The sequence below is a fragment of the Poromitra crassiceps genome, assembly GCF_964638095.1.
Source record: "Poromitra crassiceps genome assembly, chromosome: 11".
Taxonomy (NCBI): Eukaryota; Metazoa; Chordata; class Actinopteri; order Beryciformes; family Melamphaidae; genus Poromitra; species Poromitra crassiceps.
Window position 1 is genome coordinate 37,731,275 of NC_139643.1, and position 18,617 is coordinate 37,749,891.

Below are 18,617 nucleotides of genomic sequence, written 5' to 3' on the forward strand. Positions count from 1 at the left end.
ACAAGAAGTTAACATAGTTAGAGAATGTTTTTGAAGGATGAATATTTTGATCATAGTTTTCACTGTTATCTCTCTATACCTGCAATACAGACAGTCGTGAGATTCTGGAAGAAATCATCTAACAGTAAAACATATTCTCAGATTTGGGTCCAAGAGGCAAAATCTCATCAAATGGGGATCCGGGTGCCAAATGTGGACAAAATTAGGGGTCCTTGATATGAAAAAGGTTGAGAATCTGTGTGTGTGTGTGTGTGTGTGTGTGTGTGTGTGTGTGTGTACACGTGCGCACGCGTGTGTATGTGTGTGTACCTGTACTGTATACACATTCTGTGTGGTTTGCACACATTTGCAGAAAAGAAGGATGTTAAAGCAGCAGCACCTGCATCCTGCTCATAAAAAAGAGGGAGAGAGAGAGAGAGAGGAGAAAGAGGGAAAAGAAAGAGGGCGTGACAGGAAGTGGCCTTCCTCCGACATCACTACACTTCCTGTCTTCCTGTTCCTGCGGGTCACAGAGAGCGTGACACAGAAGGCATTCTGGGAAGTATTAAAGCACATAAACTTATACTGTGGGCGTGTCTATAGTTAAGTTACTGATGACACTCTCCCTCGAGATACACAGATTTGTTTCAGTTCCGATCCAATTCCGATTCCAATGTTTATAATCCTGCAGGGCAACGTATAACAAGGTGGTGGACATAATGTAAATGTATTATAATAAACATCAGTAATGCGCTGTAGCCTGAGTTTGTGAGCTTTAAGTAAAGTGACAGCATTATAAGGTTACTAGCAATTGTATGATACTATAACAGTTATGAGGACTTATGAGCAGGATTCGGTAACTGCAAGTAAAGTGTAAAACAAAAAAGATTATTCTTAAAACTTTCAAAGACTGTTGGCATGGAGGTACAAGTCATTCCCCGCTCACCCCCGTGTTAAAATGCCCGACTTTACAACAGGATTCAAAATGTTCACAGCCAGGTTCAAAACACGGCACAAAATGCCGGGGTAGTGTGGATGCAAGGCGTAACCGTAGCAACGCTATGTGGTGTCAAAGTAATGTGGATGGAGCCTGAATCTGTCTCCAACTCCAGACTGCAGGAACACACCCATCAGCCTGCAGGAACACACCCATCAGCCTGCAGGAACACACCCATCAGCCTGCAGGAACACACCCATCAGCCTGCAGGAACACACCCATCAGCCTGCAGGAACACACCCATCAGCCTGCCAACCACACTGTCCACCTTCTTCAGCTCACAACATTCACTTTCACTACGCCTCGTGGACAGCCTCCTCCACTCTCCTTCTGTGTGTGTGTGTGTGTGTGTGTGTGTGTGCGTGTGTGTGTGTGTGTGTGTGTGTGTGTGTGTGTGTGTGTGCGCACGCGTGTGTTTGCCCAGGCTTCTCATTTAAATTACTTGACTGCCATGTTTATCAGAAACAATAATCCCAAAGCAGTTGCAAAATACATTCTCTACCAAGAGCAGTTTTTTCAAACCACACTGGGAGCAGGCGCGGACTGCATAATCGGACACGTCGGGCCGATGCTCGGTGGCCTGGCCTGGCCTGGCCTGCAAAAAAAAAAAAATATATATATATATATATATATAATATATATATATATATATATATATATATTTTTTTTTTGTGTGTGCCCGCAGTCAGGCCACTCACTGAACAGCAGGCCAGGCGCCGCCTACTGGTTTACTAGTGGTTTTATTACTTTATTAGTTAGTCTGAAGTAATAATTACACCTGCAGGGTTAAAGTGGGTGCATCTCATTGTAAAATTCGACTCAGAAGCTCAGAACCATAGACGGTATGAAAATATGGACAGAACCACCGTGATGTCACTCATTCATTTCTGGACTCTTGTGTTGGAGCCTTGAGTTTTGCATTGCTCAACACTTGGCTATAGGCTATAGGCAGAGCAGCACACAACACTGACCCAGACAGACCCAGGCAGCAGGACAGGGTTGGCAAACGCAAGCCAGAATATCCGATGCCCACCAGCAGCAAATCAAGATCAGCAAGAAGCTGCAACCAGCAGCGCACGCAGGGGCCAGCGCTGCTGGTTGCAGCTAAAAATATTAAAATTCCCTGGCCTTCACTGTTTTATTGAAGGAAATTATTTTTGAGGTGTGACTACATCAGAAAATTAGCTTCAGAGTCAGTGATGTGTTTGAAATGTTTAATTTCACAAAAGGGCCATTATCTCAGCTTCTAGAAAAAAACTGCTCTTTTTTGTTAAATCAAGCTATCTTCTCCGGCTGATAACTAAAGAACGGAAAATGATATCAATAAACCTGTTTTTGCTGATGATAGAAAAGAGTCTCATCGTTCTTTTTGCGTGTTCATTGTTTACATAGTAATATCACACAATATTCTGTGGGCCTCGAGAAATCACTGAAAAAAGCTCTGAAACTCTGGCACTGGGAGCGTCCGTTCTCCAAAAGTGGCTGGCACTCAATGAGTTAATGAAACTGAGAATATGTCAATGTTTATTATTATTGTTATTGTTATGACATGTAGTTCTTAAACCTGTGGAGAATAACGCAGTATGCACAATCTGATCCCTCTTCCTTAAATAAAGTTTGCTGTGAAGCGTTTGTACAGAGGCATGTTTTTGGTTTTACTTCTTCATATTATACTTGCAGTTATCTAGGCAATGTTGATGTTTCTATTAGTGAACAAATAGGTAACATGCATCATCACGTTAGCATTATATTCACTAAATCTTGCTTCAAACGACCCAAATTGGGCTTCAAACGGCCCAAGTTTTCCCGTATCGGCCTGGCCTGCTTGGTATCTAATGCCCGGCCTGAATTATGATCCCAGTCCGCCCCTGACTGGGAGGATTAATTATTTGGTTTGAAAACATGTACAGTATAATGTGTGCAGTGATTGATACATAATCACCAATATGCATAATTACAATGAATGATCTATAGGTCTTGTGTAACTAACCATAGAATCGTACCTAAGCATCAATATCTATAATGATGATTAATTATTTGGCTTGGAAACATGGTTTGCACAAGACTACATAATCATCAATACCTATAATAACTTTAAATTATTTGGCAGGTTATTCGCTCCAACAGAATGAGAATCCTCGTGTCTTTTCTGTATGTATTCCTGCTCTAGCTTAAGGAGTTCAGATGAGAGCAGGGCTAATGAGAAACAGAAGAGGCCTACTTTGAGGGAAGAGGGAAAACACAGGCCTAACTGTGGAATGTTTTGCTTTTGTGGAACAGTAACCCTACAGCTAGCTAACCCAGACCTGTAACTGCCAGCCTCCATCCATCTCTGTGCTGCTGTGAGCTCCTGGCTGCTCTCTGACAGCTTCTTCCTCCTCAAACTGCCAGCGAGGGCCCGGTTTGTCCCAGGAAGCCCGGGGGAAGATGTGGGGGAATTGGAAGCCCGCTTGAGCATTCACGCTGCTCCAAATATGCCATTCAAATTATATTTAACATTCAGATCTCATCGTTATTTATTTTGTATCGCTAACGTTTCGATTGTACTACGCAACTTTTTTCTTTTTTTTACATATTTCCCACCAGAAGGAAATCCCTCACCGCAAAGTCATTTGCATCAAGTCTTAAAATTCCACTTTTCTGAGAACAATAAAAATTGGGCCTATACACAATGATATCATTTCACTTGTTCTTGTTGTTTTATGTGCAGTGAGCTGCCTTGTTTCAAGATACTGAATTCTTTGTCACCAAACACACATAACTTTATTGTAAACAAGTGGAATTAGACAGAATCTCCTATTTGTTTTGAGAAAGATTTTGGGGAATGAATATGAAACAGACTTGTTGAGACCAGTATTTTTCCAGAGTGATTCAGTCATGGAAATGTTTTCACAAGCAGGGAGAGACAATGTGGTGATGATGATGATGATGATGATGGTGGTGGTGGTGGTGCTTAGTCGTCCTCCTTACCTCCAGTTCACTCTCCCAGCGGTTGATGTCATCTGTGGACTGGTTTAACTTCTCCAGCTCTCCCTGTTTACAGAGGACATGGTATGGAGAGGCATGGGAGGGGAGGAGAGGAGAGGAGGAGGGGCAGTGTTAAGATCCAATCCAAAATCTCTGGAGGCTACAGTGACTTGTCTCTGCCAATTCTGCCAGTGTGTGTGTGTGTGTGTGTGTGTGTGTGTGTGTGTGTGTGTGTGTGTGTGTGTGTGTGTGTGTGTGTGTGTGTGCGTGTGCATGTGTGTTGACAAGGTGTTTATGTGAAGAGGATCCATAAACCTGTTTGTGAATTGGAACATTGAGTTCAAAATTGAGAGAGAGAGAAAGAGAGAGAGAGAGAGAGAGAGAGAGAGAGAGAGAGAGAGAGAGAGAGAGAGAGAGAGAGAGAGAGAGAGAGAGAGCAAATTATAACCTCCAATCCCCAATGCTATTAAGATGCCATGATATAAATACTATACAATACTATGCATTTCTTGGCTGCCTGCAACCACTGATTGAGCAAACGTTCGAATCTTCCCTAAGGACAACATTCCTATAGCCAGGATAGGACCATTGTGTCTAGTGTCTTGTAGTCTCGCATGGCCAGGTCTCCACACTTCGTTTAGTGCTGTATTCAATAGTGAGTGAGTTTGTTCAACTACTGGATGTGGATGGTATTGCTATATCCTATAACATCAATATCTCTTCAATATTCCTATAGTCTAACACGTAGGTGTCCTTTTAAAAAGGGAGCCTATCATAGGATTACCGTAGTTCATGTTAATGTCAATGTCAGTTTGACTGGTGGGGCCACAGCTGGAACCCATACCATTTAAAAACATCTTACCTGGATTCTAGGATCCACTTCTTCCTCTTCGGCGCACTGGGAGGCTTCCTCGTTATTATTCCCATTTCCCAAAGGATCCATTTCCAGGTGTATGTGGAGTTTTTGACCAGAAAAAGAAAAGAGGGTCTTCAGAGCAAACAAAGCGCGGGGGACCCCGGGTGCTGGACTAGTCAGCAGCAGGGGTCTCCACTCTCCAGGCAGCGGTGGTGATCCGCCCTCCCTGACCTCTACAAAGGCAGCATGGCTTCAGCCTGTTCTTCTCTGATGAACGCCTGGAAGTGTTCTAGCAGCAGAGGAGACTCCTCCGCTCCGCTGTCTGTCTGCAGTCTGGATCCACACTGTCTGTGGGAGATCACTGCGTCTGCCTGCCTGCGTATTGCGTAGACAGACAGCACAGCAGTGTGGGAGACTGCTGTTAAGTTAGCCATAATCAACAATGCAACTACATCTGCTCTGGAATTTCAAAATAAATGCCTAAATGACCAATCCCAGCGAGCACAAAACGTTTTTTCAACGTTGATTTTTAGTTTAAATCTGGGTGATATTGGGTTTGAACGTCTAAGACCTAATTTCACCCTTTTTTCAACCGGCTAAAATGCGGTTACAACGTCAACGTGTCAAAAAACACAATTTGGTTAATCATTTTGTTAAAACATTTGTTGTAGCTTGATATAGAGGCAATATTGATAGTGTGTGAATTGGCATTTGTCCAATTTATTGTCTAACTGAGAGTTTAAATCTGGTCTACACGAAAACTACATTTCAACGCATTTTATGTCACATGAAATATCATAAATATGGGACTATATAGGCTATGTGGTGCCAGCAAAAAGCTTCCAGGACACATCTATGGTTAATACTTTAGCGCAATACTATAAAATAATGAATTGAGTTCCTGCAGCAACGCGCATGCCCAAGTACTTGCAGCTGTGACTGTGACTGACTAGAAGACCAAAGCGAGTCTGCAGCACCGGTCCGCACCAAGTGCAGAAGGAGGTGCTCTGGGCACGCTATGTAACAGGCTACAAGGCTCTGTGTCCCCCCTGAGTTGCCGGTGTTAAATTAAGTTATAACCTCTGAAGCCCTCCAGCCTACAGACTACTCGCACACACACACACAGTCAACAGTCAACATCATTTTAGTCTCTTACATAATATAGCCTAATATCATGATACACATAATATAAAATACACCTGTCCCATGATCGTTTAGCCTGTGGTACCATGCAACCGTACTGTGTACGAGCTAGCGATAGAGTAGGCTATATATATGCCTGGCGCCCTATAACTTTTCAGCAAACGTATAGCTCAGTTGATAGGGCATGGTGGTCCGAATGCCAGAGGTCAGTGGTTCGCCTCCCGTGTGAGGCGTAACAGTTTTACTTTTAAGATCATGGTGAAATGTGGTCTAAATGTGAACGTTCATTCGACGTCTGCAAATAGTGGGTGAAAAAACTTTCACTTTTGAACCTTTCTTGTACGTTTTTTCAACGTTGACTCTAAACGTTTTTTAAACGTCTTTTCAACCGAAAAATGCTCGCTGGGATGTCTTTTGCTATTGCATATTTAGTCAAAATGTCTTTGTCACAGCCTTGAATGATTCAAAATATTTTGATTAACACCAATAAATTAGGCCTATATAAACATTATTTGGTCATTTTTTCTGTTCTGTTCTGTTGATATTAGCACTTATTATTATGCTATGGCTATAGAGACAGTCCGCATGTCTGGGAACGCCCATACAGGCTCTAGGAACGCCCACAATAGATGCTGGGTTAGCCTGGGGGCGGGGTCAGGGTGGGGTAAATTCCCCCATTCTATCCATTCAGCAAAGTTAGAATTTAGCTGATAGCCCAGCCCAGGCAGACACGATCGAGGATTTAACCACCGCAGTAAACGCACATCTGAGCAGACGTCTTGTGTTCTGCTCTAGAACCCCCAAACATGTAGTTTAGAGCCGCAGCACCATCTTTTGGTGAGTCAGCCCATGAGATATATCGGCGGTTTTACCCCACTCGCGCGCATTAACATTTTGTGGGCGTTCCCAGACATGCGGACTGTCTCTATTCAATATGATTTATAACAATTGGTTTATACAATATATTTGTCATTAACAAATAGTATGTCAGCATAGTTGTCTTAACAGACAGTGGACACTATTCCAGTAAGCGGTAATATGAACTCCATACCTTAAAAGCAAAGGTTTTCAAAGTGAGGCGGGCCTCCAGGAAAAACTCCAAACAGTTTCAGGGGAGGCTCAGTGAATGGAACTGAAAAAATATTACATTAGTTATTATATTAGTTATCAAAAGGAGATCAAATAGGATAGCCTAATTTTGTGTATGATTTGCTTAAAGAGATACTTAAGAGAGATACAGTAGTTTTTGGGAATTTTACCACTCTACATCCTTGCATATCAGCCCTAATGCAATACAAGGCTGTCAAAAGTCTGACACAAACACAAAACCTTATAGGCCTTGTCATCATATCTAAAATTAGACTCCATAGTCGTTAATGCAATAGAAAATAAAGAATATGCAGTAGGGGTTTTCCTCTATCTAAAAAAAGCTTTTGACACGTTTGACCACATCCAATTAATGAGGAAACTATACAGATATGCGATTAGAGGGGTAGCACAACTCTATAGTATGTGTGATATTATTATGGATATAATGTGACTATGCACACATCTCTTATATATTATTACAGTAGTATAACATGTTACTACAGTATAATTATACTTTCATATTAAGCCTATAGATATAAAACAGGGGGTAGGACTTGATAAGTATTAACTTCTTCCTACTCCTTTTTGGGCATGATAAACAAATGTAAATTATTGTGAATTTGCTGTATGTATACTGTGAATTCTAATTGAATATGATTGATTGTTTGGCACTTCTCGCCTATATTTATTTTATTCTTTATCTTTCTTTTTGTTTTTCACCATGTTCGAAATAAATCTAATCTGATCTAATCTAATCTAATCTAATCTAATCTAATCTAATCTAATCTAATGTGTGAGTTAAGTGTTATGATTTTTTGTTTCCGTAGTACGCTACATGCCTTACTCCCCACGATAGAAGTTTGTGCTTTTATTTTGAAGGTAAAATCGCCCTGCTTTCCGGGCTCATGTGGCGGGCTTGACGCAGCTCCAGCATGGGGTGGTGAGTTGGTTTTACTCGCCCTCTGGTGGCGAAGACAAGGAGGGGGAGGAGGGTGTGTTTGCAGTATGTTACCAGCAGGTTGGCCATGGTGTTGATGTACCAGGGACCAACAGGGGTCCTTGAGGGGGTTCCAGGGGATCCCCAGCAAAAAGGGGAATAATTTATTACCACTATAATTGCATCCATAAGTAACACAATGACAGGATAGGCTATCTATTTTGACCATGGGTTTTATACACTTTCTGTAATAAAACATCTAAAAGCAAAACATCTTATCAGATGGAGGGGGGGGGGGCATGGTACTAAATCTTATCAGATGGGGGCCCTGGGACTAAATTTGATCAGATGGGCCGTGTGTGGTCTGTGTCAGTTTAATGGTCCTTGATGTGAAAAAGTTTGGTTCCCAAAGTGGTGGGGTCCGGGGGGGGGGGGGGGGGGGGGGTCCGTTGGGGTTCCAGAGGGTCCCCAGACAAGCAAAAAGGAATCATATCACACATATATTTAATCTGAGAGAAGATAATAGTAAGAAATTGTTATTAATGTTACAATCATATAGCCTAGGCAAGATCATAGACACAACATACGCGGTGGCCCTGTGAAGAGGCTCTGGGTTATAATATGAGCTCTTGGGCACCTGGGCTGGGCTGGGCCTGGCCCGTTTGGTAATACATCCTTGACCTTAGACAGCTAACAGCATTCTCCTCTCCATTATATTTGCAGTAGCCATATCGTCAAATCAGCTTTTTGCAAAGCTAGTTGTTTGTCCTCGTCCATTATGTGTGCAGCAGATCTAATCACATCTGTCTCAGTGAAGTTGGGAGTGAGGCAGTGAGCGCAGCTACATGGACGGCTGCCCGGCTACACTGTTCGTCATCGCGTTTTTCACAGGCAGCGTGCTCCTGCGTAGGCCTATGCATGTTGGGCTTTCATAACGTGGGGGGGAGAGAGAGAGAGGGAGGGATGGGGGTTTGAGAACTGAACGGAGCAAAACCGGAGCCGGTACGCGTCGCTTTATGCACCAATAGTGTAAATCTCCAGGCATTCCCCGGGCGGCTGGCCATGCACGCCGTGTGCACTAGAGGAGATGCGGTATAGGGAGAGATGCTGATGTTGCTGTCCGCTGCGCTGTTCTTCGTGTCTCGAGCATCATCATCATCATCCGCGTGACGGCCAGAGAGATCAGCAGCGGAGGGAGGGAGCCCCGGCCCGGACACCGCACAGCACAGCACACCGCACGGAGGGAGCGGAGGAGCAGGGAGGGAGGATGGAGTGGAAGCAGCTGGTGGAGGCGGCGGAGAAGTGGTGCTCCGGGAACCCGTTCGACCTCATCTTCGCCGAGGAGGACGACGAGAGGCGGCTGGACTTCTACGCCGAGCCCGGCGTGTCCTTCTACGTACTGTGTCCCACAGGCACCGACAATTTCGTAAGTGCGCGCGCGCGTGTGCGTGTGCGTGTGTGTGTGTGTGTGTGTGTGTGTGTGTCTCCTTGCAGGGCCTCTCTCTCTCTCCCTCTCTCTCTCTGTGGGTGTGTCGGGGTGGAGGGGAGGGGGGGACTCCCGGCTGGTGCCGTCTTTCCAGTTGATGGGTGGGGGGTGGGGGGCGTTAGCGCAAGGCCGGCAGGAATGGAGAGGATGATGTCATCTCAATTTGAGTGCCCCCCCCAGCTATGCTACCCCCCAGCCCAGCAGTCAAATGGTTAAGACATTTATTACAGGGGGGGGGGGATCCCAAATTGATGAAATAGCCTACATGTTGAATGTCAGCTGTAAGCTTTGCCCATCCTCACTATCAGTTGTGATGAACCACACCAGTGTCAAGCCATCTAATAAATAAATAAATAAATAAATAAATAAATAAATAAATAAATAAATAAATAAATAAATAAATAAATAAGAGGCATGAGGCCCTTCACTTTCAAAATAAAACCCTTATGTAGGCTAGCATACATATTTGCAATATATTTGGGGGCAATACAAAGTAAATTGAAATAGAGAATAGCCTATTCATTGTTTTTTCTGCCGTTTTCAAAGCATAGCTAATTGTATTCATAGTCATAAAGATCAATGCAAGATGCTGTCAAAAAAATCACCAAGACTCAAACTCAAACCATTAACCAGACTGTTTGGCAGCTAGGTATGCAGCACCATCTCTAATCCAATTACACGAGTTATACAAATATGATTCAATATCCTCATTTTCTGCACAAATAGCCTACTTAAAGGAACACTTTACCAATTTTCAGCTTTGTATCATTACAATGTGCGTATATGCAAATGAACAATGTTTACCTTCCCTCCATGTTCCCCACTCATCTGAGGAAGAACAGGAGTTTTGCCGGCTTGTATGGCTCTCTCTCAATACAACTGTCCGTGGATGCGGACTTCCAAAAATGATTAAGTACAATCTGTAGTTCAAATAACAGCCATGCGAGCCGGCAAAGCTTCAAAATCTGCTGTTCTTCTTAGAACCATAATGTACAAAAGATAAATAAATAAAGTACAACAGATTTTGAAGCTGTGCCCCATCGACACAGATATATATATATATATACACACACACACACACACACACACACACACACACACACACACACACACACACACACACACACACACAGTACATCACTATATCGCTATATCCCGATTTTCAGATGTATGGTTGAAAATCAGCAAAGTGTTCCTATTCTTTCTTTCCCCCCAAAAGCGACACTCACTACACTGTTATTTTGAAGGCGAAATGGCCTACATTCCGGTCTTGTTCTGTCTGCCTCTGTCTGACTTGGCAGTGCTCTGACCGCTAGTGTACTGCAGCACTGTTATTGTCTCTGGGGCCTGAAGCTGCTGACCCGCCCTGCTCCCTGCTCAGTAACATCACCAGAGAGGCCCTGGTCCCTGACACTGCTCAGTAACAGCACCAGAGAGGCCCTGGTCCCTGACACTGCTCAGTAACAGCACCAGAGAGGCCCTGCTCCCTGACACTGCTCAGTAACAGCACCAGAGAGGCCCTGCTCCCTGCTCAGTAACAGCACCAGAGAGGCCCTGGTCCCTGACACTGCTCAGTAACAGCACCAGAGAGGCCCTGGTCCCTGACACTGCTCAGTAACAGCACCAGAGAGGCCCTGGTCCCTGACACTGCTCAGTAACAGCACCAGAGAGGCCCTGCTCCCTGACACTGCTCAGTAACAGCACCAGAGAGGCCCTGCTCCCTGACACTGCTCAGTAACAGCACCAGAGAGGCCCTGCTCCCTGCTCAGTAACAGCACCAGAGAGACCCTGCTCCCTGACACTGCTCAGTAACAGCACCAGAGAGGCCCTGGTCCCTGACACTGCTCAGTAACAGCACCAGAGAGACCCTGCTCCCTGACACTGCTCAGTAACAGCACCAGAGAGGCCCTGCTCCCTGACACTGCTCAGTAACAGCACCAGAGAGGCCCTGGTCCCTGACACTGCTCAGTAACAGCACCAGAGAGACCCTGCTCCCTGACACTGCTCAGTAACAGCACCAGAGAGGCCCTGCTCCCGGACACTGCTCAGTAACAGCACCAGAGAGACCCTGCTCCCTGACACTGCTCAGTAACAGGACCAGAGAGGCCCTGCTCCCTGCTCAGTAACAGCACCAGAGAGACCCTGCTCCCTGACACTGCTCAGTAACAGCACCAGAGAGACCCTGCTCCCTGACACTGCTCAGTAACAGCACCAGAGAGGCCCTGGTCCCTGACACTGCTCAGTAACAGCACCAGAGAGGCCCTGCTCCCTGACACTGCTCAGTAACAGCACCAGAGAGGCCCTGGTCCCTGACACTGCTCAGTAACATCACCAGGGAGGCCCTGCTCCCTGACACTGCTCAGTAACAGCACCAGAGAGGCCCTGGTCCCTGACACTGCTCAGTAACAGCACCAGAGAGGCCCTGGTCCCTGACACTGCTCAGTAACAGCACCAGAGAGACCCTGCTCCCTGACACTGCTCAGTAACAGCACCAGAGAGGCCCTGCTCCCTGACACTGCTCAGTAACAGCACCAGAGAGGCCCTGGTCCCTGACACTGCTCAGTAACAGCACCAGAGAGACCCTGCTCCCTGACACTGCTCAGTAACAGCACCAGAGAGGCCCTGGTCCCTGACACTGCTCAGTAACAGCACCAGAGAGACCCTGCTCCCTGACACTGCTCAGTAACAGCACCAGAGAGACCCTGCTCCCTGACACTGCTTAGTAACAGCACCAGAGAGGCCCTGTTCCCTGACACTGCTCAGTAACAGCACCAGATAGGTTAATAGAGGGCTGGCACCAGATGGGAATAGTGACCCGCAGCTCTGGGCGTCTGTTCTGTCAATAACACATGATGTCACAGCACCTCGTGCCTGCCTGTGTTATGCAGACCTGGCCTTCTCTGAGCCTGGCCTGTCCCACAGACAGCAGGGCTGGGTGGCTTTATCATGCATTCCTTTATAACTGGGAACTGGTAATCTTACGGTTCAAAGGTCATGAGCTGGGACGGTGACGTCACTAGAGCTGGTATTTCCCATTCCAAACTCGTAGGAGCCTCAGCAGTCCCGACCTCAAAAATCCAAGATGGCTGCTCCGCGCAACAACAGTAGTTATAATCGTATAAATGCTATTTAGCACTTCTGTCTTGTTTGTGTCTCATTAAATCAGCTGTACACACAGCACGGCCTACTTCTATCTGTGTGGACATGAGGCTGCAGTGTTTGTATGCGCAAAATGCCACGAAATGCCTTGTTATCAACTGTTATTGCTAACAATGGCTAGCCTGGCTAGCGAGTGGATCTGACCAGTGAACAGTGAACTTCCCAGCTCAACTTTTCTGCAAATGGAATGCTAACAAAACGGATGTGACGTCATTTAGCCTCCACATGCCAGTTATTTTGCGATAAAGGAACGCACCACTAGGAGGGGCTTTCCAAGGCTGTTGATGTTTTCTGGTCCAACTGGCGGAGAAGAGCAGAGCAATCCAGCTTCTGCATGTATAAACCCTCTGAAAGTATGTCTTGTTTTCTTTTCTTTTTTTAACTTTATTTATACAGGCGGAGTCTCACTGAGAGCAATGCTCTCTTTTTCATTCACACACATTCATACCTGGAAGCTAACCAGTACAACCACAGTCCGATCTGCTCGCCACTGAGCAGCTACACTGGAGCAGTTGGGGTTAAGGGCCTTGCTCAAGGGCACCTCAGTGGTGGTAATGAGGGAGGGTCAAGTGCTGCTTTTTAAATTTTCCCACCCGGATTTATCCTGCCGGTCCCAGGGATTGAACCGACCACCTTACAGTCACTAGCTCACTTCTCTAACCACTGCCCCAACCCTTCTACAGCAACAACCAGGAGAAGACTGAGACAATCAGGTAGAATAACTCTCTCTCGCTCTCTCTGCAGGACTCTGGAGGAGATCTAGTTACCCATGGTCAATCAATAACGCTATCAGCAGGGGGAGTCGCCCTTGCTCTCTCTCTTTCTCGCCCTCTCTCTCTCTCTCTCTCTCTCTCTCTCTTACTCACTCACTCATCCACTGACAAATATGCAGCCTCTCTCAGTTTACCTTGTCTGCCCCAACACCCCCCCCCCCTCCCCAGACTGGCGGATCAACAGACTCCAGATCAACAGTCTGTTCTTTCACTAGAGGGCACTGTGATATCAGCTCTACCACAGCAACAGTAGTAGCTGCTCGTCGTCTCTCGCTCTGTCGTTCTGTACTTTTCCTCTGGGTAATTCCACGGGGGCAGACAGACACGTTTGAGAGGTCATTGTTCCGGTGGCTGGCTGGGATATTGCTTTGAGGTATCAGCAGACAAATTGCAGCCAGTAATGAGGAAGTTGCTTTGATTGTGACGAGAAGATTTCCTTCTTACGTAACTACCGTTTATGATTGAGTTACTTGACTTGCCAGAATGGGTGGAGTGAACCTTTTGATTATCATCCACCAATTAGTGAAGCCAAGGTTTGAGCTACACTGACAACTTAGTAGTGCACTGGTTCTCCAACTTCTTCCACATCAAGGACTCCTGCACTGACACAAATTAGACTACAGACCCCAATTTGATCAGATTTTGTCCCAGGGTACTCCATCTCCATCTGATAAGATGTTTGCTTTTAGATAATTTATTACGGGAAGTGTATGAAACCCATGCCCAACATATACATACTGTCATTGTCAGTGTTGGGCAGTAGCTTGCTACAAGTAGCGAAGCTACATAGCTTAACTACATTTCTCAGTAGCTTGGTGATAGCTTCACTACTTTTGAACCAAGGAGCTTTTTCAGTAGCTAAGCTATTTATAGACCCAAGTAGCTTGGAGCTTCCCGCAAAAGCTACAAGCTACTCGCCAGAGAGCAAAGCACGCAGTGGAGATTTCTGCTGTGGTTTGGATTAAACAGGAGGAGACATTGCATATGTCAAGTGTGCCTGTGTAGCCAATAAAGCACTTCCAGTTCCATTATGAAGGACAACAAGTGTTGTTGTCTCACCCGTGCCTCTCTTGCAGCAAGACCCGGCACTACTCTGCCTCTGATTGGGTTGGGTTTAGGCATGAAGACTGATGATTGGTTAAGCGTAGGGCAAAATATGTCATGTGCTAGCGAAGTCACATCAGCAATGAACTTTGAAAGATGGCAGAGCCAGAGGGAGCCACTGGCAGTGATGAAGAAGACGTTCTGTTTTTGAATATTGTGCCAGTGAGAGTTTCAGTGTGTTTTATAATATAATAAACAATCAAAATGAGTTTTTTTTGCCTGCCTATTTGTTTGGTGGAAAGTTGTTCTTTGACATGAAGTTGATTCAATGTGAGAAAAACAGTAGCTTTGATGTAGCAAGCTGCTTTTGCCATGTTGCTCGTAGCTTAGCTTGCTACATTTCTCTGGGGATAGCTTCAATGTAGTTTAGCTATATTTAATCGAGAGTAACTGATAGCTTAGCTTACTACATTTTCCAAGTAGCTTGCCCATCACTGGTCATTGTGTTACTTTATGGGTGGAATTATAGTGGAAATAAATGATTTCCCTTTTTGCTGGGGGACCCCCTGGAACCCCCTCGAGGGCACCTGGGGGTCCCCGGACCCCACTTTGAGAACCACTGACTTCCTGTAGTGTGTGCATGTACAGTATGTGTGTTTGTGACTTCCTGTAGTGTGTGCATGTACAATATGTGTGTTTGTGACTTCCTGTAGTGTGTGCATGTACAGTATGTGTGTTTGTGTCCATGCTTGCGCGTGAGTCAGCCAGTTGTTTTGTTGTTTGTGTTATCCGCACGACTCAAATCACATCTATCTGGGTCTAATCGCTCTGTTCTACTTTCCCTGTGCCGCGGTGCCCCTGACCCAGCTTCGCTTATTTCACTTTGTCACTTTACTTCCCGCAAGCGCCATGTAACTGATATGGCCCACAGGAGGCGACGCTGGATGAAGAAGGTGTGGCACTACCCAGTGTACGGTTTGAAATGTTGGACAGAGATGCCATCCAAACCCAGTTTATCCACCTTATTGTTTGGAGGAATGGAATTTAACCACCTGGAAAAGGAAGACTTTGTAACCAAGGTTTAAAAGGCCTTTATTTTGTAGGAGTATCCAAAATAAAGGCTTTTATCACTACTTTACTGGAAATGGTGCATTGCAGAATGAGTAACATTTCTTCATCTGTGTGTGTGTGTGTGTGTGTGTGTGTGTGTGTGTGTGTGTGCGTGTGCGTGTGCGTGTGCGTGTGCATGTGTGTGTGTGTGTGTAGCATGTATGGAGTGAGAGTGAGGACTGCCTTCCCTTCTTACAGTTGGCCCAGGACTATATCTCCTCCTGTGGGAAGAAGACTCTGCTGGAGGTGCTGGAGAAGGTCTTCACGTCCTTCAGACCCGTAAGGGACAGAGCTAATCTGATAACCACACGCTCATCTCTGCTCACTACTGTGTAGTTACTAATCTAACCCTGATACGGCCTGGTTTCTTTTGCGTGGACAAAATGTCACGCTAATCTTTAGTGGAAGAAGACCGTGGGAATAGCCACTGAGCTATAATTAACATGTGAACCAATTCCAAAAGTTGAAATTGCGTTGTTGAACTTGACATAAGTGTTGCTTGGTGCACTGAATCTATATTGTGCTAAGCTAAGCGCTCATTTCTGTGATATTTCTGCACAGCGTTTCCCAGAGATCACCTGTCAATCAAACAATCTTTATCTATGGATGAATAAATGCGTATCTATGTTGATGCAGTTTGAGGTTGAGTCACTACTATTTAGTAAAAGAGAGTAACGGCACAAACACACTGGAAACGGAAGCGACGCGGAAGCGAAGCGTCTGTAAGCGCAGGCAGTTTCATTTCCGCGCCCTTGTTAACGGATCAGACCGGTCACACCGGCCGCGGCGCTCGCGGCCTGCATCGATAGTTTCCGTGTCTATTTTTGACACGAGCCGTGAGTGTGCACAGCCAGGCAGGAAGTCAGTACAAGTTGTGACCGGAGCAGAGCAAAACAAAACAGAGCACTTCTGGTGTGAAGAAAGGCCGGCCTCCTGCTCCAGCTGAATGTACGTGCGGCACCGCTTTCGGATCCAGTGTGTTTGCACCGTAACAAAACATGAGAATGTCAGTGATTATTATTCTAGCAGGTTTGCAAGAAAGGCCAAATTAAAGACCAGATTAAAGCAGCTACGACAACTCTCTTATTGTTATTATTCTCATATTGTGTTGATTTTAGTGGCCCCTGTGGACAAAAGCGGTAGTGTTCTCCCCGAACAAAGATTGCATTTCCTGAACACAGAGTCTCCTCCCGCTGTCTCCACCGGGCTGTCCGAGTTCTGGCAGGCCAGGCAGGGCTTCTCTGAGTCAGCGAGCCTCCCCTCCTGTTTTATTTACTGCATAAGGTTAACGGTGTTGCCTCATTCGCTGGCCGGAACAAAAATCACAACCAGTTTCACATGGACGTGACACAGGAAGACTCGCTGTGACTGACCAGCTCACAGGCATTTTAGAAAAAACTATATCGAAATTGCTGATGTAGGTAAGATGTGAGGCATCAGTAGGCTATTACATTTAGACTGTTTTATAGCCAGTTAAATGTACCTTGTAGCTGCATAGTTTGGTATGCCTTGCATCTCTAACATATCCATATACGTCCTGTCTCTCCACCTCTTAGCTCCTGGGTCTTCCAGACATAGACGACGACAGTTTTGAGCATTACCATGCCGACGTGGAGGGGGAACCAGGGGCGGACCACCAGCAGATGGGGGTCAGCCAGCAGTGATGAGCACTGCCCCAAGAAGAGGCCTGCAGCTGGGGTAGACCTACCCAGTAGCCCCAGGCCTCAGCCCATAGGCCCAAACACTTAGCAAGTTGTCTACACACTCCTATGGCACCCACTGGCCAGACAGACAGACACGCACACGCGCGCACGAACACACACACACACACACACACACACACACACACACACACACACACACACACACACAGTGTTCAACTTGCTAAAAATGCACCACCATGTTCTTGAATGTCTCAGTAGCTTTGCTTCCCAAACAGTGCACTCTGTTGCACACACACACACACACACACACACACACACACACACACACATGCGCACACACACACACACACACACACACACACACACACACGCACGCACACACGTAGACACAAACAAGTGGGCAACCTGAGCAGCTGCTGCCATGTACAATGCAAGTTCATCATAATCATTCATCCATCTGTTGAGTTAAAGTTCTACAGCACAGCAATATTACCCTCTGCCTCGGCTGGCCTTGTTACGCAGCAGCAGTCGGATAGTGTCACATTACACCCCCCCCCCCCCCAGTCTCTTTCAATATGAATGTGGCCCATAACCCACTTTCTCTGCCTGTCTGAGGAGCCACGAGAGCAAGAGATGGAAGATGAATGTGTAGAAACCTGCCTACTCGTGGCTGCATGTTTGAGGGTGTTCAAGAGGCAAACACAGGGATGCAGATAAGAGAGGCGGGGCAGGAGGGAGCGCCGTCGTTAAGCGCTAGAAGGCTATGGTTGTTTGACGCTGATTGAGGTCATATTTATCCTTGTTTTAAAACATTGGCACACACGCCCACTGACACAGTTTGCCATAGCAATGTAGGTGACCTTTAAAGGTATACTATGTTGCCATAGCAATGTAGGTGACCGTTAAAGGTATACTATGTGTTAGGGCCCTCCAAACGTAAACTGTTTTTTTTTTTTTTACATTTTAAAGTCATATTCTTGAAGAGTCGGACTTCTAGATGGACAATGTGCTCTTTTAATAGTTATCATTGCACTATAACTCAAAATACAAGCCTGTTTTGCTCTATGGCTTCAAATATATCTAAAACTAATTTTTAGCTCTTACAAACTGATATTCCTTGTATCAAGAGCTCTGTCAGACCTAAAAGATACTTTAAAATGTAAAAAAAAAATAAAAAAAATAAAAGGGTTGTCTATGTTTCAGTGTTGGGGGTAACGCATTACAAAGTAACAAATGACTGTAATCACATTACATTTGTGTGTAACGAGTAGTGTAAGGCATTACAGTCGCTAAATCCAGTAATCACATTATAGTTACTATTCAAACACTTATGGCATTATTTGCATTACATATTCACACATTCAATTATCTGCAGGATCAGGGTTGAATCTGCAGGATTTTGGGGGAAATACA

At 45.5% G+C, this 18,617-nt stretch overlaps 2 protein-coding genes across 2 annotated transcripts in view; one reads left to right on the forward strand and one right to left on the reverse strand.

Moving 5' to 3' along the window:
• LOC310784539 (SH3 domain-binding protein 5-like) overlaps positions 1-5,132 on the reverse strand; it is a 23,259-nt gene extending 18,127 nt beyond the window's left edge. Inside the window, exons 1-2 of the mRNA XM_083645525.1 lie at positions 4,806-5,132; positions 3,947-4,009 (exon numbers count right to left, since the gene is read on the reverse strand). Of these exons, the coding sequence (XP_083501651.1) occupies positions 3,947-4,009; positions 4,806-4,886 (144 nt within the window). The 5' untranslated portion in view covers positions 4,887-5,132. The remainder of the gene's footprint in view (positions 1-3,946; positions 4,010-4,805) is intronic.
• Positions 5,133-9,187: 4,055 nt separating this feature from the next.
• Positions 9,188-18,389, forward strand: mturn (maturin, neural progenitor differentiation regulator homolog (Xenopus)). Its single transcript, XM_083645540.1, has 3 exons — positions 9,188-9,394; positions 15,697-15,819; positions 17,097-18,389. Exons 1-3 carry the CDS (start codon positions 9,236-9,238, stop codon positions 17,202-17,204), a joined length of 390 nt encoding a protein of 129 aa, XP_083501666.1. The 5' UTR covers positions 9,188-9,235; the 3' UTR covers positions 17,205-18,389.
• The last annotated feature ends 228 nt before the right edge of the window (positions 18,390-18,617 follow it).